Source organism: Buceros rhinoceros, unplaced genomic scaffold (genome assembly GCF_000710305.1).
Source record: "Buceros rhinoceros silvestris isolate BGI_N320 unplaced genomic scaffold, ASM71030v1 scaffold10404, whole genome shotgun sequence".
In the NCBI taxonomy this organism is placed as follows: Eukaryota; Metazoa; Chordata; class Aves; order Bucerotiformes; family Bucerotidae; genus Buceros; species Buceros rhinoceros.
Window position 1 is genome coordinate 52,900 of NW_010408824.1, and position 21,708 is coordinate 74,607.

The window sequence follows — 21,708 nt, forward strand, 5'->3', positions numbered from 1 at the left end:
TGGATTGAGGCCGCTCGCTGAAGGGACCTGCGTTGTCTGTAGAGACCAAAGCATTCGTGAGATTAATGCTTCCCCTCTCCGCCTCGGTTCCCTTCCCTCCCTCATGGTTCTGTTTTTCCAACTCAGGGGCTGCTCTGCAGAGCAGAGGGTTTCCCCAGAGCTACCCCGGTTTAGCTGGCAGTGCTGGGAGAGAGCAGAGCGCAGGGACTGCAGCAGCACACTGCCGCTCCTCTACCACCACCCTGTGGGCAACTTTTCTGGACCACTCCTCAGGAGGATGGTTCTCCCATCCCCAGTGGTGAGGGAATGTCTCATCATTCCTAAATGTGTTACAGATCAGCCTTTCACCTGAATACCCGATAGAAAACCAGGGTTTTGAAAATCGTGACACATTTCCTCAGCACATGTAAATGAGCAGACAGAAGTGCTGCATCCTGTCGTGGAGCTCCAGAATCACTGTGCTCTGCCCTCCGGCTGCCCCTGGGCAAGTCGGTGGAAGCCAGTTGCTTGTGCCTAGAGCAGGGTACTTGAGCTGGATGGATATTTGCATCTTGTTTGAATTGCTGAAATAGCCTCATTTCATTTCACAGACACAACCTCACGTGTGAGGGTTCTTGTGAAAATGCTGACCCGTTCAGGTTTACCTCCCACCTGCATTTGTTTTTCATTTATAAACACCAGCATTTCCTACACCCTCTCCTGACATGTTTCACGAAGTCTGAAGGACAGAACTTGATGCCCGTTGGTGCTAATTGTACCTTTTAACATGGCTTTGCAAGAAATACAATACAGCTGCTCAGTATAGGAGCTGCCTTCAAACTGTTGGCAGCGTTTGCCATCTCCTGGAGGACCACAGCAATAGCAGAGTTAGACTTGTCTCGCTGCGGCACCTCATACCTGCTATGTCCCCTTTTTCCAGAGCCTCCTCAGTGGATAAAGGAGCCTGAAGGTGGTGTTTACAGCGTAGGAACAAATCTTGTGCTGCTGTGCGAAGCTGTTGGCAACCCGGAGCCAACAACTCAGTGGAAAATGAATGGGATGCCCATCGACAGTAAGTGCGAGGTCCAGCGTTCTCCCTTGGGTGGTGGCTGGGTGGGATGTGCCTGTCTTGCACCCAGTTAGAGGGAACGCCTCAATCCTGATGCACTGAATGATGTCTGGTTTAGGCATGATGTGATCTTGAAGAGAATAAGGGTGAACGCTGCAGGGTGTGGAGTGATGGTACCCATGAGTTACTGCCTCTGCCTCACCCCCTAATGCTCCTGTCTTTTGGGGATCTGGGATAGCTTACGTTTGTTGGGGGCTCCTGGTCTTTCTCCGTGCTTCTGAATAAGCAGAAGTGACCGTGTGGCAGGCCCTGCTCCCCGGCGCAGCAGTGTTACTACCACCATTTTAACAAGTGTGGGGGGTTTTTACTGGAAATTGCTGCTCTGGAGCACTGTCCTTAGGCCATGGGACTGCTGACAAAGGCGGTGCTCGGCAGCTTCTTCTCTGGCTATTGAGCAAGGTCCTGGTTTGATCCTGAAGACGTGCTTTGCCTTTGACTTTCAAGCAGCGAGGAGAGCCTGTGAACGCCACAGTCATGGTGTTTCCTCCAGCTCCTGACATAGTCTGGGTCTTTCCAGGTAGGACCTTCAGAGGGAGAATCTCTGACAGAGAGATCAGCCTTACCAACCTTCAGCTTCAGGACAGCGCTGTCTTCCAGTGTGAGGCCAGCAACAAGCACGGCACCATCCTGTCCAGCGCCAACGTGAATGTCCTCAGTGAGTACCCTCCCAGCCTTTCCTCTTCATGAGAAAAGGTCTAACTGATCCCATTCCTTCGACTGAGTCTTCGGAACAGCTTGGGGATTGTAACCGTGTCATTGTTCCTTTGCGTTGGCCCCAGATTTTAAGAAATACTTTGTCCAAGCTAATGCAACAAGCCTTATCATGGGCTTGGCTCAAAATCCGTTGGAATCAAATGTACTAAAATCACTGGGGGCTGAATTGTGACCACAGCTCTGGTTTTGTGTTGTTAATCTCATTTCACTTGCGGTGGCTCAGCTTGTTCTTTGAAGAAAAAGAGTGATGGGGGGTTATTTAATAGAAGATCACTAGAGGAAGCAGATCCAGGTCTGTTTTCTCTGCTGGAGCGCTGAGGTTTCACATTCTGACAAGTCCAGCAGTCAACCACCGCTGTCTTCGTCAGTGAAGTTTCTGAGAGCGCAGTTGCTCAGTACAACTGCTTCCAAAAGGCAGTGAAATTCCCATGAAGTGTCTAAACCTTTCACCTTTACTGGAGAAGAGGGTGACGCAGGGACAGCATTTATATTCCCAGTTCTGAAATGCAGCGCTGCTCATTTTCCATTTTCTTTCGCAGATATTGCTCCCTTAATACTGACGTCGGACGGTGAGAACTACGCTGCCGTTGTGGGTTACAGTGCCTTCCTGCACTGTGAAATCTTCGCCTCGCCTGCAGCAGATATTAGATGGTAAGCCGCTGAGAACCGAGGTTTTCATGTGAAACAAGTTCATCCAGGCTCCCCAAACGTTGAAGAATGTGCCAGTTGTTATTTTCATGGTGTTAAAATCAGAAAATACTAACAACACTGTAAATAATGTAAGTATTCTGTGTTTAAATGCACTTTCAAAAATGCTGAAGATCTGATTTATTAAAAAAGTGAATGAAAGTCCTCAACACCTGAGTGAGGCACGTGCTGGGACACTCCGAATCCCAAGCCATGCTGCATATAGCCACATCCTGCTACAGCGTCATCAACCTTAGTTTGAAGTTGTCAGCCTTTAAAGTTTGGACATGGTACTGAGGTGGAAACCTGGTGACTTACAGAGCGTATTTGCCTGGAAATACTTCCATTCTGATGGAAATCACCGGATTGTCATAGCACTTGACATGGGCAATAAAATTCCTGATGACAGCTACGGGTTAAAGACTCAGCCAGACTAGTTTAAAGACCTTGCTAGATGCTGCCAGTATGGTTTTGGTTTGCAGGAAGCTGATGACCCTGTATGATTTGCTGCATAAAGTGACTTGCTCATCTTGACCTGATTGCTCGGTGGCAGATCTGAGACCAGCTCCCAAGATTCCCACGACCCCATCAGTATCTGCTAACCAGAAATAACAGTGCCTGCAGCCCTAGAAATAACCTGTATCTACTGTTCCCGTCTCTAGGACTAAGGATGACAGCATAGAGCCGCTTTCAGCGTTACGCTACGAGTTAAATAAGAATGGCACCCTAGAGATCAAAGAAACAAAGAAGGACGACTCAGGGTCGTATGCTTGCTGGGCTGCAAACTCTGTTGGAAAAAGGGCGATCACTGCCAATCTGGATATAAGAGGTAATGACTCGTGAACAGAAAGACCTTTGACATCTGCTAAGAGTTTATATTTACTGATTTTCAGTATGCAATCAGTAAATATTCTGTCCAAGATGCAGCTTTATTCTGTGAGGCTAGAAATTCTCTGTGAGATCAGCAGTTAGGATGGGCTCCGTTTTTCTGTGTGGTTTCTCCACGATCATACATGATGTTTAATTTCTTCTTGATACTTGCAGAAGCTGCACAAGCCACCAAAAACTTGCAGTTTACTTCCCAGATCCATAAACTTTATTATCTTGCAAGGATTTTCCCTCCTTCTTGCCATCAGTCCTGTTACACTCAGAGCAGGTTCTTGGCTTGACCCTTGCTAGCCCAGAGCCCTCCCGGTGCTCGTGGACTTGGTGGGGTCCTCGCTGAGCCAGGCAGAGTCCCTGCTTCTCCCACAGCCACATGTTTCCTCCTTCCCATGTGTTGATGAGAAGGTACCTCCCAAACTGAATGAATTTCTACAGAGAACACCAGGCCTGTCGCAGCAGGATGAGTTCAGGGATGCTGCTGCTTAAGGGCTTGGCGTTGGGCTTTTTGCCTGATTATCAACCTGACAAATATTTGTAAATAGAGAAACAAAGGTGACTGAAATGGAAATTGCAGATACGTTCCTTGTGCTCCAGTTCTGTTTGAAGGGATTTCTGTGGTTGGGTGGGCAGGAGGGGCTTTCCTCTGGAGGGTGTGATGGCAGTGGACAGCTTCTGCAGAGCCCTCAGGTTAGCCTTAGTGGGTAACACACAGATTTACTTAAGGTTTAGGGCTTGCCAATTAAAAAAAAAAAAATCCGTAAATACTCAATTAGTAAAGTCCTCAGAAGGACTCTCAGATGCAGGTTAGTTATGACAAACATGAGAAAAAAACCCAAACCACTCTTTTTGTATTGTATTTCCACTCCCTTTGCTTTGTCCGTATTACAGTGGTAATAAACATGAAAATCTGCAATGAAATCCTCGCGGAGCAACGTTTCACCATACAAATAAATTCAGCCGAGTGCTTTCTTCTTACTCACTCGTCTGTTTCTGCATTCAGATTACAGTCAATTAAAAGAACAAACTTGATTGCAATGTTTTTTTCTCACTTGTCTTTAATAAGCTTGTAATTTTTCTTGGCTTGTTGCCAAAACCTATTTCAAACAGCAATTGGACATAGAAATGATATTCGAGCCTGGTTTTTTCTCCTCCCTTTCCTGACAGGCTGCTAACAAGGGTTTTCACCTGTGGTGACGTTTTGTTTTGTTTTGTTTTTCTTTTTTCTGGAGCTCTTTGGCTTGGAGTGAGCTAAAATAGAGTTTTTCAAGATAGAAAATTAAATCCTGGCAAATATCTATTTCAGGAACAACCATCCTTCGCTTGCAGTGCTTGTATATGGAACAAAAAAGACGGGATTGTTGCTCCTGAGGTTTTTTTATATACGAAGTGCTCGGTGAATATTTGATGTAATAGTTTCTCTCCCCTAATCAAAGTGTTTTTCTGTGATCAATCAGATGCTACCAAAGTTGTTGTTACTCCGAAGAACCCCCGAGTGGTGAAATCACATTCAATTTTATTGAAATGTCAGCCTGAGTATGATTCACACTTGAAACACAGTTTTAAATTATTCTGGAGGAAAGATGGAGATGAGCTGCCAGTCAACAGCACGGAAGGTGGCAGGTGAGCAGGGGAGGAACAAGCGTTTTCTTGATCTCGGCTGAGTAATGGTGTACGGTGCTGGAACGTGAGCTTCGATAAACATGAGACTTAATAGCTCGAAATGCAAATCTCCGTCCGTGAGGACTCTCCACACGATGTGGGAATAGATCTGCATTTTATACACACAGGAATGTAAATGTGTCTGTATGAGTTCTGAGCCGAAGCTGGCAACTGCTTTTGGTGTTTAACTCCCTCACCATCACAGCAGAGTATTGCTTGAATGTCGGCTCAGCCCGAATTTTACGTACAACCCCAGCTCAGCGCAGCCAGCTGGGGCTTTGTTTCTCCACTTCGGCGGAACTGGTGTTTTCCTGTGGTTTATACCTGTTTGGCCAAAGGAAAGCCCTTGTAATGTTGAAGTAAATGGAAAACAGGTTTCTGGGATTCCGCCTACCATCACACCCGTCAAAGCAGGAGTTTTTCCTCTGTGTGGGTTTAGGACTTGCAAGTCCAGGCTGAATGTTGCCCTGCTCTCGTGTTTCCATTGACCTCAAGGAGATGGAGCTCAGCCTTTGTTCCCTGTGAAGGGTCCCACAGTGGGCGATCAGATGTCTTTGTTAATTACCACGGAAGAGAGATGGTTTCCAAAACACTGCAGCGCTGGAGAGGATGAAGATCCTGCTGAGGCCACGTAGCACGGGGAGATAGCGCCAAGCACGTGCCATGTCTGCCACAGAGCCCGTGTGCCTGGGTTAATGCCAGCTTCCCCTGGTCCATTGGACATCACACAAGTGGGTTGGGAACGCCCGGTTTGACTCAACCCTTTCAAAAATTCAGACATAAAGCCTGTGTACTTGCCTCATTAATGATGTGCCAAAATCCTATGTCCAGACGCTCAACCGATGCGTATCAATGTGGTTCTTTTCAGACCGAGAGAGACACACCAACTGCCAGCCACGGAGGCTTAAATCGCCTCAAAATACAAATAATAGTCTACAGCCCAGAGTTTAATACCACTACAGTTACGCTTATGCCTAACGAGCAGTTCAAAATGTCCAAGTTATGGATGTTTATGTTACTCCAATGTTACCAAGTGTTTTTATGAACAGCTTTTCAGAGAATGGCGGTGTCTGATGTCGTATGATTATCTTACAGATTTTCCTCTTCCTTAGTTGTACCTTTTTGGGTTTTTTTGCCCTGTAGGGTAATTCTGAACAGGGATACACTGTTCATATCAAGCGTGACGCTGGAGGATCAAGGAGTTTACACCTGCATGGCCAGCACCTCTCTGGACAGTGTCGCAGCCGAATCGCAGTTGATTGTTCTGGGTAAGAGGATGTTTTCCCGGGGTGCAGAGAGCCCCGCGCGGTCCGAAATGCCATTGCAGCACTTCTGCTTATTTGCGGCTTTTGGCCGGTTCAGTTACAGACCCTCACTAACCCAATTTCACGGAGATGCAATGTGCCTCTCGCTCGTTCCCCTCAGTTGTGCTACCCTTGTACCTCCTGGAGTGGGGGTGCGGACACAAACTTCATTTATATTTAATCGTTGTTATCCCTAAGATGAGGTGGCTATTTTCCTCGCTTCAGGAGTCACCTAGTTGCTTGCCCAGGCTGGAAGGTGTAAGAGCATGTTAAGAATGGCTCTGCTTCTGCTCTGAAGTCAATCCTTCACCCCCTTCACTAGAGAATTGCACGTGAATTACCTCAGGGACTATTTTCTGAAGAAGGATGTAAGGCCAGTGTTTAGATGTCCAGCTCCTCTGAAGATTGGTGGAAGTTAAGCACCTAAAAGAATTAATTCTCTCTGTGAATCTGAGCAGAAATTGTAGTCCAGTGGCAAAGAGCAAGTTGGCAGCAGAGAAAAGCCTTGACCTGCAGAGTCTGATGTGGGTCCGCATCCATACGACCCGCCTCCCTTCCTGAAGGACCATTTGAAACTAAGAGGGTGAACTTGTGATGTCCATTGCACATATACCTGAGGGCATCGGCCAATGGCTAAAAATTCAGCTTTCTGGACAGTTTTGCATCATTTTAATTACATTAAATTTTGCTTTGTTTTACATTTTTGTTTATTTCCAGCAGTGATTGCAACAAGAACTAAGACAATCTGACCTTCAAGATGTTTTCACACTTGAAATGAATGGTATTTTCCAGTAAATAGTAAATTAAGAAGATGCTTTGCACATTATTTATGGTACCGTGTTCTTTAGTGCTGTATAATTCAAAATGTTTGTAGACTATTTGTTACATTACTTATGAAAATTTCATGAAGCACTTCATTCCCTTTTCAAAAGGTGATTTGCAGAAGAGGAAAACCAGTCTCGTGCTCTTTTCCCCTTTTTTATTGTGTATAAGGAAGGTCTTGGTGGATTAACAGCACATGTTATTTTCCAGCTGAAAAATTCAGGTTTCTTTTGCTGTAAAATACTTGTGAGTTGACAGAAGAACTAAATATGGCAGAGATGGAGACATCAGAATATGGGCAACTAAGAGCAAAAGAGATAGTCAGTTAGAATACATCTTAGTATTTTTTCTATGATTAATGAACAGATAGAGGAGTAGGTATCTTTAAGATACACCATCACCAACTTTAAATTAATATACTGAATTATAAAAAAAACCCCAAGCAGGCCCTTTTTAACTTCTTGATGTAACCTAAGATATACAAGACAACTCAACAGTGTTATTTAAAAAATTCTGTGCAGACACAATTAACTTCTTCACAATGTTTTGGTGGTTGAGGTTCGTCTTTTTCCTGTTAGAAATGGCATTGTCAGCCAAACCTGTAGTTGGGGCAGGAGGAGGTCGAAGACACGATTTGTGCAATCTCATTTCCGTGGTCTGTACGTTCTGTAGGTTTTGAAACACCAGCCCAGTGTTTAAGGAGGGGAAGTGCGTGTGCGTGACTTTGGAAGGATGAGGAGTTACCATCAGCCCCTGCAGTGAGAAATGACTCTTTTACACCAGGTCTTACACATTTCGGTTACCAAATGGATCCAATAAAAACTGACTGCCATAAGGACAAGAAGCATCTCTCAGTCTGGAACCGCTAGATTTGAAAGCGTTCGTTGCATCACAGGCGATCTGGTGACGGACCCATGCCACGGCTCACCACCTCTTGTGCCCCTGATGCTGTTGAGAAACCACCAGGTCGTGTTGCAGATGTGTCTGTCCCCCAGGACTGTGAGGGGAGCAGCCTATTCTGGTGGTGCTGGTAGCCTCAGCCCTGGCTGAGACCACTGGCAGCAACAGGGTGGTCCCGGGCTCGATTCTTGTACAGCCCCACGCTTGTGCCCGAGAGTTGTGGTGCAGTTATCCACCAACCACCACCAATTCAGATATATTCTCTGGACAGCATTAGTTGAGCTGGCAGGTGATGAATTTGCTTGTTTGCTTTTAATATAGGTCCCCAGCCAGGGATAATGGGCATTATCCTCCCACTCATACCCTAAAAGGCCAAGTTCGATTCCGGTCAGAGCTGAGTCACCTTCTACCACGCTGGTTTGCACCAGAGTAAACCCAAGTGCCGCTGATAGAACTTTCTGCTAAGAGCAGTGTCAATATCTATTAATGATTAAATAGATCTTCATGTTGATTTGAAAAGAAAAACCAGTTGCTGCGAGCACAGCAATGAGAGTAAATGGAAATGAACTCGAGGAGGGATATTGCGCTTGTAGGGGAGGAAGCAGGAGCAGAAGATTCAGCCTGTTTTTCTGTAATAAAAAGAATCTTTAAAAGCAATTCCCACTTTCCTAATTTTGTCCACTTTGAAATCAAAAGATGTTTTACCATCGTCTTTACTGAACTTGCTGTTCCAGTCCTTCGGAAAACGCCAACACAAACAGAAATAACTTGCTGTGCTCCTGACACGTCGTCTTTATTTCCCAGATGTTCCTGATCCGCCAGAAGACCTTCGGCTCTCAGAAAATCAAAACCGGAGCGTTCGACTCTCCTGGAAAGCTGGGGCCAATCATAACAGCCCTGTTAATGGTAGGAAGGATTTTAGTAGCATCATCTTGCGCTGTTTAGCGTGGTGGCACATCATGGCTGTTCAGAGAAACAAGCCCCGCTCACAGCCATCCTTAATTGGTTTTACTCTGACAGTTAATGAGCGTAAGTTCATTTCCATCCTTGCTATTTATAAACTGTTTATACAGGCTCTGCCTTTTTTTCTTTTGTTCTGTTTCTTTTCCTCCCTAGAGTCAATTATAGAGTTTGAAGAGAACCGGTGGGAGCCGGGGAAGTGGCAGGAGCTAACCCGAACCCCAGGGAACGACACCACAGCTCTTTTGTCACTGGCCCCATATGTGAATTACCAGTTCCGTGTCGTGTCCGTGAACGCTGTGGGCAGGAGCCAGCCGAGTAAACCATCGCTGCGCTACGCAACGCCTCCGGCTGGTAAACGCTGCCCTCTAGTCTTACTGAACGTGAAGAATTACAGTGTTTTGCTGGAACTGGCAGTGCCCTCCTGTGCTTCAGAGAGACGTGAAGAGGTCAAGGCCACTCGTGCTGCTTTTCCTGCTTGAGGGCAGCCCAGGCACGCTGAAGCGCGGGGTCTGCGCTGGTTAGCAGGGGCTTTCCAGCCAGGGTACCTCTGGCTCTGCTGATTTCGCACCTTCAAAGCCCATTGCAACCCTTTATGGACAAGCAGCTGCTGGACAACATCAGGGCTTATGAGGAGCCTTTCAGCAGTGCTAAGCTTGTCGAAAATCTCCATTCACAGTGTGTTTCGCACTGTGACAGAAAGTGTTGTGTCCCTGAAAGTCATTTTAGAGGCCAACTGTTCAGCATGGCATTTGCATTCCTTGGCATTTATCCTTCTTTTTTCCCCCCTTTAGTTCCATTTCAGGTCCTTCTTCAGCCTTTCAGCCATGTGCGTCCCACTAATGACATACCTGCTGTTTACTATCCCCACAGGGAGAAAAATCTCTTCCTCATAATCCCCCTACATCTGGTGCTTTGAAATCCAAAAGTCACATTTCCGTGTTAGCTGGTGGCTCCAACCAGCAAGGGCACTTCGGAATCAAAACCGCATAAGCAATGTGTTTTGGTCGCATCAGCTTTGCTGATCCAAGTAATTAATCTCATGAACGGTTTTTGTTTAGGTGTCTTCCACTCTCTGTAATACAGAAATAAGAAAAGTTTTTTGCATCCTTTTGTGGTTTTTTTTTTTTTTTTTGCATTTAAGTAACAAATGTAAATAAAACCCGTGATATGCAAACTAACCTTATCTCCTGTGTGGTTCCAGCTCCCGACAAGAACCCAGAAAACATCCGAGTTGAAGCTTCTGAACCGAATGAAATGGTGATGAAATGGGAGGTAAGGTGTCCCTCCGTGCTGCAAAAGCAGATGCAGGTTCTCCCTTCAAGCAGCAGTTTCTAAAGCAGCATGGAATTCACCAGCATGTAGTTTTAATATAGTTACATTTTCAAAGAAATTACGGATTCTTGAGTTTATCTCCCCTTCCCCTATCCCTGATTTTTAGGAAATAGTAACAAATTCCACAGGTAGAATCCTTGATGCTCCTGCAGTCAGAGGTAAAGTTGGTATTGACTTAAATGCGTTGCAGTTTTTCTCCCCTCATTTTATTGTTTCAAAAGCCAAGTTTTACACCTAACTTTGCAGATTAAAAAGTTTGCACAGTGAGAACGCTGTGCATCTTGCATATGAGAAAGGCTTAAAATAGTTGTGGCCTCGCGCTGCTCTGCAGGAGGAGCAGCCAGGCCCGGGGACGGCTGACGCACCCCTTCTGCCCCTCCAGCCTGGAGGTTTAAAAATGACACAGATCACTAATCCAAGAGAACATGAGCTTGAATTTTTACATCAAGAACTAAAGGAGCGTCGGTAAATCTCCTAAGCATGTGTGTCAAAGGAATTGTGCGAAAGCCTTGAGGATGGTTTCCAGTCTTCAAATTCCCTGGCTTTTCGGCTTACAGCTTCTGTGCCAACAGTTTAGAGAGATATATATTCCTTCATTTAACACAGATTTTGACAACTGTGGAAGGAAGCATATTTTTTTGTGGCTGGAATTAAACACAATTTACATGAGATTTACTTCTCAATCTGCTGCTCGTAGCAAAGAACAACAAATATTTCCCCAGCGTGAATTCCTGGCTTTAGGCTAGAGTTACACCAGAAGGAGATGGCCCTCGAGGTCTATTGCCTTGGATTTGAACGGGGATTTTTGCTGTACAATGTATCCCATGCGCCAGAGAAGACAAACCTGCCGTTCAGAAGAAATGCAGAGTGGTTCCCAGCACGGCTGGGAAGTGCTGCTGTGAGCAATGCTTCATCGAGCAGAGCCCGAGAGCTCCCTCTCGCCCGGCAGCCTGGAACCCACGGCTGAGACAGGGCAAAAGTCGCCGTGAAAGGAGGGAGAGAATGGGATGGACAAGCTTTGTTAAATCCTGTCGAATCATTTGCATGTCCTAAACAGGATGGTCATTTATTTATGGTGTCTCCTGTAGCTTTTCAGAGGAAGAGCCAGGCACTGAACATGCTATTTCTGGCAGACAGAGGCTGCAAAATGATGCTAATCTGCCTGCTTTGCATTAAGAGACCAGATGAGCATTCATGACTCGCTTTTCAGCCAAGGACTTGCAGCATTAAGGGAGATCAGAAGAAGAGTCAAGCAGCGCTGCAACTTAACTCTAAACAAGAAGCTATTTTTTAGTAGGGATGTTTTACTACTTCAGCTTCTCTGCAAATCCCGTTCCTCAGGATCTTTGCCATGGCGGTGATTCTTGCAGCAGAAAGCTGACCAGTCTACCAGCTTCTTCACCACAGTCATCCCAAAGGTCCTCATACCCTCAGCGCAGACACGTGGGTATTTTTGCAGGTCATCCAGACCCAGGGCCCCTGTGCATGAGGAGCATCAACAGGGCATTGCTTTCTGCTGGCTCTTCCAAGTCGATGCCGTTTCATTTCAGGCCTCTGTGTGAAGCTTGGATACCTGTCAGTTATTATATATTTAATCTATACAGTATGTAATTCCGATATTATTAAAACTGTGGTGGGACATACCCACAGCCATTTCAGGGGTCTCAGATAACCCTCATCATTTCTGGTAGTGCGGGTGAGCAGTTAACTTTATGAATTAAAGTACGTTTTCAGAAAATTAAACTCAACTGGTGAAGATCTCATGACAAGCCCTTGCTACATACATCTTCTAATAATTCCTAAATTACTGTTAATTAGGTGGGAGCCATGGTGTGATGAATTCTTCAGCTGATGGGCTAAACAGGGCAGCACAGCCACTGCACATTTAATGTCCAGGCGTAGTTTCAAGCATTTGGTGCATATTTAGAACGAATCTAAATTTGAATGACCCAACTTGCTGTGCTACATAAAATTCTAAGATAAAACGTGGATTTTATCTGTGCTAAAAGGCACACACAGCCTTAAGCCAAAATAACAGTTTTAGTTGTGCTAAAAGACAAGTGGTTTTACATCACCCAAGGAGACAAAGAGCTGATGCATGTAGTATGCAGAAATACATCTACTAGCAATTAATCTGTTTTTAATCCAACTGTTTCACTGCCTTTCACCCACCTTTCTCTTGAAGTCATGACATTTTTCTTCCAGCCGTCTTAAAATTGACACGACAGCGAGAAGTTGAAGCTTTCTTTTTTTCCCTCTTTTCTCTCCCAGTGTTACAACACGCTCTCCAAAATTATTCCCCCCCTTCCCTCAGCTGCTGTTTCATGATTACTGCAACAAAGGCAGACAGGATCTCTTTTAACTTCTTCCACAGCCACTGAAACCTGTGGAGAGGAACGGGCCGGGGCTGGAGTACAAAGTCAGCTGGCGGCAGCAGGGAGTCGAGGCGGACTGGAACGAGGAGATGGTGAAGAAGCATTCTCTGACCCTGCGAAATACTCCCACCTTTGTGCCTTACGAGATCAAAGTCCAAGCAGTAAATAATTTAGGATCCGGTCCTGAGCCAAACGTTACCATTGGATATTCAGGAGAGGATGGTAAGTAGTGGAAACTTGCGGGTACAATTACGCTGTGTGGGGGATTCTTGTGGTGCAAAACGATCAGATCAGGAGTGATGGATTAGGCAGCCCACGGCCAAAACTACTTAAATGCCAGTGCTCAGCGCGATGGGCTGCTTGAGATGCAGATAGGACTGACACTGGCGGCATGGCTGCCAGCTCGCTGGAGTTGGAGGGGTTTTTTGAAAGGTCATTTGTGCTTTCATTAATCTCAGTTGCTGGCTTAGTCTGGGTTCTTGTTTGAAGGCCACAGTCAGTAAGAAGTCTGGGAGGTGTAGCAGTCGGTGGTACTTAGCGGGTAAAAAGTCTTTAGCTTGTCCGAGGCCCATTTCAGCTGGTTGACACTGTCAGAAGTTAAATCCTCTGGCAATTAAGTACAAACAGCCACCGAGTGTTGCAAATGAGTGAATTTATAGATGGTGCCATGTTCCCCTGTGTGCTGCATGTTACCTGGTCTGTTGAGTCCTGTGAAGAACCGGGATGCTTCTCCAACCTGGGCTTCTGTCCGGTGGCTTTCCGTGCCTCCCGGATGGCACAGCCTCCTCCCATGCCTCCCTCTGCCTCTGGAGAAATCTTCCTCCACCGCAGGGCTTTGCTTTGGATCTGTTCCTGCCCCAAGGCCGCTCCCTGGGTCTTCTCAGTGCCTGCCCACCTCTGATTTTGGACTCCACCTGGTCCACAGTACATCATAGAGGCCAGATCAAACAAAGAGGCTTTCTCCTGCTGCCACCGATTTTCACAAATAGACACCCTGGGCTGCTTTGAAATCACAGGAGTCACTGGTGATCCCCACCCTTTGCACATGTGCTTGGAGCTCCACCTCCATGGTGGCTTTTAATAATCAAGTTCCCTTAGGAGAGGTGAACGTGCAGGAGGATTGCCCTGCTAACAGCATTAGTGCCAGTGCCACATGGGATGCGACAGCCCCGCTATGTCCATGGACACTGCGTAATGTCACTGCTTAGGCCACCCCAACATCTCTGAAGAGCAGCCTGTCCTCTTTGGTGTTTATTGCATGACTAGAGAAGATATTTGAAGGACTGGATACGTATCCAGCTGCAGTAAAGAAATGCCAAGCCTCACTTTAGGAAGCAACTCAGTTAAGCAATAATACCACCAAAAAAAAAAAAAAAAAAAAAAAAAAAAGAAAAATCTTTTTGTGTAGGAATTAAGGATTTAAATCAGTGAAGGGGGAAACAAATACCACCAAAAAAAAAAAAAAAAAAGAAAAAAAAAAAATCTTTTTGTGTAGGAATTAAGGATTTAAATCAGTGAAGGCGGAAACAGCCCCAACTAGAGTGGGGTGGGGTGCCCAGCTCCCCCGAGCCCAAGCACAAATGCTGATTGCATTTGCTGCAAGCGCTTGCAGCAGGGGCTGGGAGCTGATGGCAGAGAGGGGCCAGGAGAGCCAGGGAATGGTCCGTGTTGATGGATCTGCAGGTTAATTCTATTAGTTAAAGTCAGACAGTTTTCATCTCATGCAGAATCTGAAGGTTTTAAGTTGTTTTTGTAAGAATGAAATAAATTGACAGTTTGAACAGCCTTTGAAAAGTCTCTAGGCTGTTCTGCAGTCCACAGGCTAAAACTACATACTAAGGCAAGCATGTGTTTTGCCACTTCTTACAAAGACCAGACAGCCACGTCCTTCATTGAACCCACCTCGTCCTGCAGCAGTCGCTCCCCAGTGGCTCCCTGCTCTCCACCTGCTGCAGGTGCTCACAAAAGCAGTTTGGGAGTGTTGTGGTCCATGGTAGGAGATCCGACACTGGCAGTGAAGTTACTGTCATAACCACAGCTGTACAGATGTTCCTGGCTTCACAGAGGGAAGCACATCCTAAGGAGGGCTCTTCTCATTGAGTGATCACACAGATCTGCCTTACCAGCCTCGAATGGACCAGTTTAATGTTTGCAGCCTGCCCAGTACTTCCTGGTGTTTCACCAGCATAAGGCTTCGGTGCTGGGAATGGTTTTGGTGCTGCTCAGGCAGGAGGATCCCCACTGCCCACCCGGAGGTGGGCAGCAGGATGGTTTGGTGGAGTGTCTTCTCCCTGCTGTGGAGTGTATGGCAGAAGAGGTGGTGAACAGTGAAAACAGAGGAAGAAACCCCGCAGCATCTTTGTTTTCTTTGTGTGTCTGTGATGGGTCTAATTTTATATCTACCAGTGGAAAACCTTCCCTGAGATTCCGTTGTCGATGGATCAAAGCCTCTTGTTTTCAGGCGCTGTAATAGCTGTCTGTGTTGTGTGGTGATTAAAATCCTGCTGTTTAATGAGCTTAGTTGTAAAACGAAATTGATTATAAAAAAAACTTTATGATTGCCTTCTCGAGGGTGGTGTTAATCCTTTTTTTATTCTTCTCACTGCTCTAAACATTACTTGAAACAGGAAATCATAAATACAGGTGTAGAGATTTATATGTCCCAGTGTACCTGTATTCCCACCCTCAGCAGAAAGCCCTGATATGGCAAAATAATGTTTATTGGCCCATTTCACCCATTGGCTGCAGGTGGAACGGCTCTTTTTCTTGCCTGCAGTAAGACTGCATGGACTGCCCCAGCTGGAGCTGGAAAGCCAAGCCCTGTAGCTATGAACAGTGTGAAACAGCGCTTGTAGGTGTCTTTAATATGTTGTTTTTACAGTTCCAGATGCTGCTCCTTCCAGCGTGTCGGTGGATGTTCTGAACAGCACACTGGTCAAAGTCTTCTGGTTTGGAATACCAAGGGACAGAGTCCGTGGCCATTTAAGAGGCTATAAGGTTACAAATTTCTCTTTTACTATTTGTATATTGTTGAATAAACTACTGAATGAATCCCAGGTCAAGGATGGGTTGTGATGTCTCATTTCTGGGAAGTTGAGAGATATTAATATCCTGTGCAGCCCGTACAACAGAATTTGTTATAGAAATACCAATCTCAATGCAGGTCAGTTGGTGGAAAACGAAGAGCATGTTGGATGGAAAAAGACATCACCCAGAGAAACACTTCCTAACCTTTGTAGGAGACAGGAACTATGGGATGATTCCCGGTCTAGACCCCTTCAGTGAATTCCGCTTAACTGCTTTGGCTTACAACGGCAGAGGAGATGGCCCGGAAAGCTCCCCCATTGTGTTCGAAACTCCAGAAGGAGGTAAGACAAAGTGAGAATACGGGATGGAGGGACATGAATAGAAATTGTCCATGTAACAAGGCAAGTTGATTTCCTTATTTAAAGTGATTGTAAAATCTCCAGTATTCATAAAACCCTTCACTAGAAAAGGGAATTGCAGGTCTTGAGCTAAACTATATCCTCGTTTAACAAGTGTGTGTCGAGACAGACCTGTTCAGTCTTCTCTGGAAACTAATCCCTGTGTCTTCCAGTCCCTGAACAACCGCGTTTTCTAAGGATCCTGAACTTCGACAAAGACTCCGTCACTCTGTCCTGGGGACTTCCCAAGAAAGCCAACGGCCACCTTACTGGCTATGTTTTGCAATACCAGATGAGTATGTGCTTGTTTTGCCTTGATTTTAAATTTAAGCGTTAGTAGTTAAAAAAAAAAAGTAGGGGTTTCTATGTGTGCAGTTATCTAAGGCAGAGGCTGATGAGAAGGGCTGTTCCTGAGATCTCCGTAACAGCCACAGCATCAGAACAGCGTGTTTGAAGGGCGATGTGCACACAGGCTGTGGGAGGGAGGGCTGAAGGCATCTTCCAGAGCACTTTTCCAGCGTAAGCTCACATGGCTGCCATGCCCTACTCCACACTTCTGGATTAATTTTGATGATTTTATGTTTGGAAATTTTACCTAACATAGCTGTTAAGAAGACCCATAAATTGTAGGTGCGTTTTACTGAACTGAAACTCATTTGTTGCAAAATGATTTGTAACGAGAGCACTTCAGCCACATTTATTCTAATCTTCACATTATGTCACGAGCTCCTCCTCCCCGTAGAAAGCCTTGGCAGAAATGCAGACAGCTGCCACCCGAGTCATGTTATTGAGTAATCGCATTGAGAAACCACTAAATACCAGGGGTGTGTGTTTCTTGTCTGTGAAAGAACTGAGTAGGTGGGAAGAGACTTTGTGCAGATAACCTCAGGTGAGAGCCAGTATTGGTCCCAGACTGCCACAATACCAGCGGTGAGGCGCGGTGACAATTCAGGGTATTTTCTATGTTCTTTGAGGATGGAACTGAATTAGACTGTGCCCTATGTGCTAAAAAACCAACCATGTGCTTTTCCCCGATCTCGGCTGGTAACAGAACTGCCCACTTACCTTTGCAAGCACGGGCTGAAGGCTGGATCTTCCCTTTGTTTTTGACACCTGGTCTAGCAGAAAGTGTCCCTGCCCATGTCAGGGGGTTGGAACTAGATGATCTTTAAGGTCTTTTCCAACCCAAACAATTCTGTGATTCTGTGACTATGGGCAGAGAGCAGATCCATTTGTTTAGGAGTGGCAACTGCTCCTTCAGCTGCCAGCTGTGCCAAGGCAGAACAGAGCGGACCGGAGCAGAGCAGCCATCCGTTAACTTGCTTGCAGAAGTTTGCAGATGTTTGGAAGCAAAGCAAGAAGCAATTCATATATATTTAATGATTTAGGAGACAGTAATTTTTATCTCCCACTCAATATGTGCGTATCTGGAGTCGGAGAGCTTTTTAAGAACAGTAATCACTCACTGAGTAGTTGGAAGATTGACGTGGACAAGATAAATCCCATTTAAGTACTTGGCAGGCAGGTGAGATATGCTTATTCAGGCTTCATCCTTCCTCCTTAGAGCAGAGCGCCTCCCTCTTAGGAGCGTTCATGGCACATTTCATGTCCTTTAGCTGCTGGATCTGACTCAACCGCCTTTTCCCTTTCAGTAAACGAAACGCACGAGATCGGACCTCTGAACGACATCAGCATAACCAACCACTCCACGCTCAGCTGGAGGCTTTCAGGCCTCAGCTCCAGCACCAAGTACAAATTCTATGTGAAGGCTTGTACAGTCAAAGGCTGTGGGAAGCCAGTCACAGAAGAAGGACTAACGATGGCTCAAGGGAGTAAGTTAATAGGCAATATGTTTTTATGTGGAGAAGCTCTAACAATAATAGAAAAATCTATTGAGAATATTCCAGGCTTGACATTTCCGTTGTAATTAGAGGAAATAAATTTGTTTTCTTTCCATGAGAACAATCAATGAACTTTTTACTGTAGCCATGGAGCTCTTCAGAAGAGTAGAGCTTATCTGTGCAGTCCTGTGTTTCTGTTCCCATCAATCATCTCTTTAAGCCGTACTAGAATCAGTGAATTGCATTTAGTCACACACAGAAAATTGCAGATCTAAATAATCTGTTCTCAGTAATATAAAAATAAATTCTGCCCTTGCGTGAAAACAAGGGACTTCCAGCAACATTAGGGGCAGGTGTTTGACGTGGAAAATCTGGCTAACATGAAGGTCCATTATTTGATGATTACTTTATCAGAGACTGGAAGTGAGAATTTGTGTGACGGTTTTACCCTGTCCTAAACCACTGATGCTCAGCGATTTAAAGGAAAATCATAATCAATACATGATAGCTCATCTTTCCTGTTCAGCCGAAAGGAAATACCATGTATGGTGCTCAGCAAGTCTGAAAACTCTACAGCACCCAGGCACGAGTCCTTGCTACTCATCAGAACCCGGTGCTGAGCACTTACCACGGGGGAGGAGAAAGAGAATGTCATAATTAGGAGAGTCCTGGCCGCATCATTTTTAGCACTGACAACAGTCTGGAAAACTGTTGATATAAAATAGAAAAACGGTCCCTGTTGTACAGCATCCTGTTTGACTTCAAGGGTGCAGAATCTCTTCAGTTACTGGTAAAACAAGTACAACTTCTTTAGCCTCATCATATCCCAGTTCAGGATCCAATCATGAGCTGTCATCCATTTTCTGAAGTAGCAAAGCTGCTTCTCAGCTGTCCTGTAGCCTCCAGTCTCACTGCATTTATCCTTCGTTAAGGAAAGAAAAGATCCATTTTTTTTTAAGCTAAAAATATACAATTTCACCTCAGTAGTTACCTCTTCTGGCCTTCATTGGGCAGCCAGAATAATGTGGTTTGGCCACTTGAAAGTCTCTAACTTCTCTGAATAACCTTGTCAGGTTTTATGAAATGCGTCCCTGCCTGGTACACTTAAAGGGATGATAATGTTGCCAGTCGTTTTGTTCTCACTCTCTGCTTTCCGAAGACTGTTTCAGCGGTGCTGGGAACTGATTCTTGTGAAATGCTTGTCGAATAGAGAAGAATAATTAGTAAAAGCTGCAAGAGTCCAGTTCCACAATAAATATGTGCTCCTTGCTGATTCTCAAGCCACCCTAAATTAGGACACTGCATCTGTCGCTGAGATGACATTAAAGTTTTGTGTCGTTATTTGCTGGCTAAATTGTTCAGCGCTTTTTCAACTAAACTTGATAGACGAAAAAAATAAAAATCACTCTTCAGTGACCTTCTTGGGAGTTTAAGCCGTGGTATGGGAAGCAAGGCGATTGCTCAAAATTGAAACAATCTCTCTTCTTGATGAAAGGGAGCGATTTCGAAAGTCAAAGTTTGTAATTTAAAATGACCCATTGAAGTGACAGATATAAAACGTGGTGCCCTCTGAAATGAAACCCTGAGATAGAACACTCCAAGTTTCTTTGGCTTTTGATTCAGTGAATCTATATCCACTGCGTTCTGCTTTTAGTAATAAAGCCATAAAGCTCTCATTGTCTCTTTTAAGACTTTGAGTAGCTTCCAGTGCTGTCACGGAGCCTTTGCAGGCTGTGCCCCGGCTCTTGCAGAACTCCACGACACGTTCTGCTAGGAAAGTGGAGACACTGAGGTGGAAGCTATGGATTCATTCACATTTTGTCAGTGATATACCTGATCTGCATCGCTGCCATTGCTCTCATTGATTTGTGGTTATCCCTGCTGGAATCAGAAAGAACAGCCAATCTCTTTTTGAATATGTGCGTAGGCGGGTGTGGGTTTTTCACCACTAAAAACAAGCCTGCGTAGGGAAAAGCGTTGGGCTTTAAAGGATAATTTTGCCAGTCTGAAAGTGATGTGCAACCCACTTCCTCACGATGAGTTTCCAGGTGCATCAATGACTAAATTTAGTAAAAACCTTTTCTCTTAATCAAATAACTGTAGCTCCCTGTCTAGACAAGTGGGAAGGTCATCCCCTTTCTCTGCGACTGCAGCATCCTCCTCTGTGAGCAAAGGGTTCCAGTTGTCATGAGCAGCATTGCTTCGACTTAGCAACACTTTACCGAAGGCCAGTGAGTGGATACTGATAGGAATGGGCCATCTCACACTCCCATCTCCGCTCCTTCCCTCTCTGGTGGCGCAGTGCCACATCCCATGGATGTCCGACAGCGGTGGAGGCAGAGCCCTCTGCTCTGCCGAGGGGCTCTTTCTGTGTAATTGCCTCACCGAGGAGAGCCGCTCTTTCACATTTGTCTCTAAGATTAAACACAGGCCCACTGGAATTAGTGAGAAATAGAACTAGGCAATAAAAAAGCTTTCATTTATTGTGTCCTTGTTGCATGACCCAACACCACTGGCGTGGGCAGCTAGAACAAAGTCAGTGAAATAAAAGGCCTCTTTCTTAAAGATAGCTAGAATAACTCAGACATGAAACATTGATAGACAACGAAAGATCTTTATCAGTTGTTGATAAAACACTGTGGACAATCGTGAAGAACCTGAGCAAAAGGTTATTTGCGTTGTACTGCAAAAGAAATAATAGTTTCATTTTTGTGGCTTCATCTTCGCTTCATTCCACAGGAGAAGGTATGCTACCTTTAGAAAATGAGTCTTATCTCTAACATTCCATTTTCAGGCAGTATTTCTTAAATTAACTGCAAACTAATTAACTTTCCCTGTGAAAATGTCGATTTCCAAATGATCATTAGCCCTCCGAAGCATAATACAAAATAATGTTCTTACATAAGTGAAGAAAAGTCATTAACTGTAGCAGTCCTTCCTTAACACAAAGCTGCTTTTCATCCAGAGCTACCAGTGTTTCTGGAGGATTACTAATCATGCAGTACATGTTGAGGATGATTACTGTGTGTCCAGAAATTCAAGCCTTAATGAAAAATTCATCCAGAGAAAGCCGTACAACCGGAGCTTTATTTTCCAGAGAAGCCAGAGAATAGAAGTTCACCAGTTTCATTATACTTCCATGGTAATTGGCACGTAACTTGCGCAAGCTTTTTGAAAACCATAGCTGGAGGGTACTAACCTTCATGACACACCGTAAGATGAGGAGAGTAACCATTTGTTACAAAATGTATGGGTTTAGTTCTCCTTTTGCTGCAGGTACAGTGAAAAAGGAAAAATACAGCTGCCTTAGCCATATGTAAGCGCTGGTGGTGTTACCAGCAACCCCCCCAGATACTGCCTCTTTGCTCTCAGTGAAGAGAATCTGATGAAGTCTTGGTGAAAAGTCCCTTTTTCTGTTGTTTATGCCACTTGACTCTGCTGCCAGAGGACCCGTAGCCTGTCAAACCACGTCACTAATTGCAGGCAGCGAGCCCTCCTGCCAGCTCGGGTGCTGCACCGGGAAAAGGAACGTGGGGTGTATTGCTCTTTCAAACCCTTATCATTTTGAGCAAGAAAGCCAGGCGTGTTGCTATAATATGTTAAATATATCAGTCTTGGCATGCTTTAAGCTAATTTGCGGTTAACTGTTTGTCTTTGCTATTTTTTTATTGCTTTTCCCTCTTCTATCAGCCT

At 45.1% G+C, this 21,708-nt stretch overlaps 1 protein-coding gene across 2 annotated transcripts in view; it reads left to right on the forward strand.

Annotated features, from left to right (window-relative positions):
• Nucleotides 1-21,708, forward strand: part of CHL1 (cell adhesion molecule L1-like) — a 54,917-nt gene that overhangs the window by 26,231 nt on the left and 6,978 nt on the right. For both annotated transcript variants that reach the window (XM_010134998.1, XM_010134997.1), the window contains exons 9-22: nucleotides 920-1,051; nucleotides 1,626-1,763; nucleotides 2,362-2,473; nucleotides 3,172-3,338; nucleotides 4,849-5,014; nucleotides 6,197-6,321; nucleotides 8,884-8,985; nucleotides 9,196-9,393; nucleotides 10,244-10,314; nucleotides 12,749-12,971; nucleotides 15,631-15,746; nucleotides 15,913-16,117; nucleotides 16,348-16,470; nucleotides 17,827-18,006. In XM_010134998.1, the coding sequence (XP_010133300.1) occupies nucleotides 920-1,051; nucleotides 1,626-1,763; nucleotides 2,362-2,473; nucleotides 3,172-3,338; nucleotides 4,849-5,014; nucleotides 6,197-6,321; nucleotides 8,884-8,985; nucleotides 9,196-9,393; nucleotides 10,244-10,314; nucleotides 12,749-12,971; nucleotides 15,631-15,746; nucleotides 15,913-16,117; nucleotides 16,348-16,470; nucleotides 17,827-18,006 (2,058 nt within the window). The remainder of the gene's footprint in view (nucleotides 1-919; nucleotides 1,052-1,625; nucleotides 1,764-2,361; nucleotides 2,474-3,171; nucleotides 3,339-4,848; nucleotides 5,015-6,196; nucleotides 6,322-8,883; nucleotides 8,986-9,195; nucleotides 9,394-10,243; nucleotides 10,315-12,748; nucleotides 12,972-15,630; nucleotides 15,747-15,912; nucleotides 16,118-16,347; nucleotides 16,471-17,826; nucleotides 18,007-21,708) is intronic.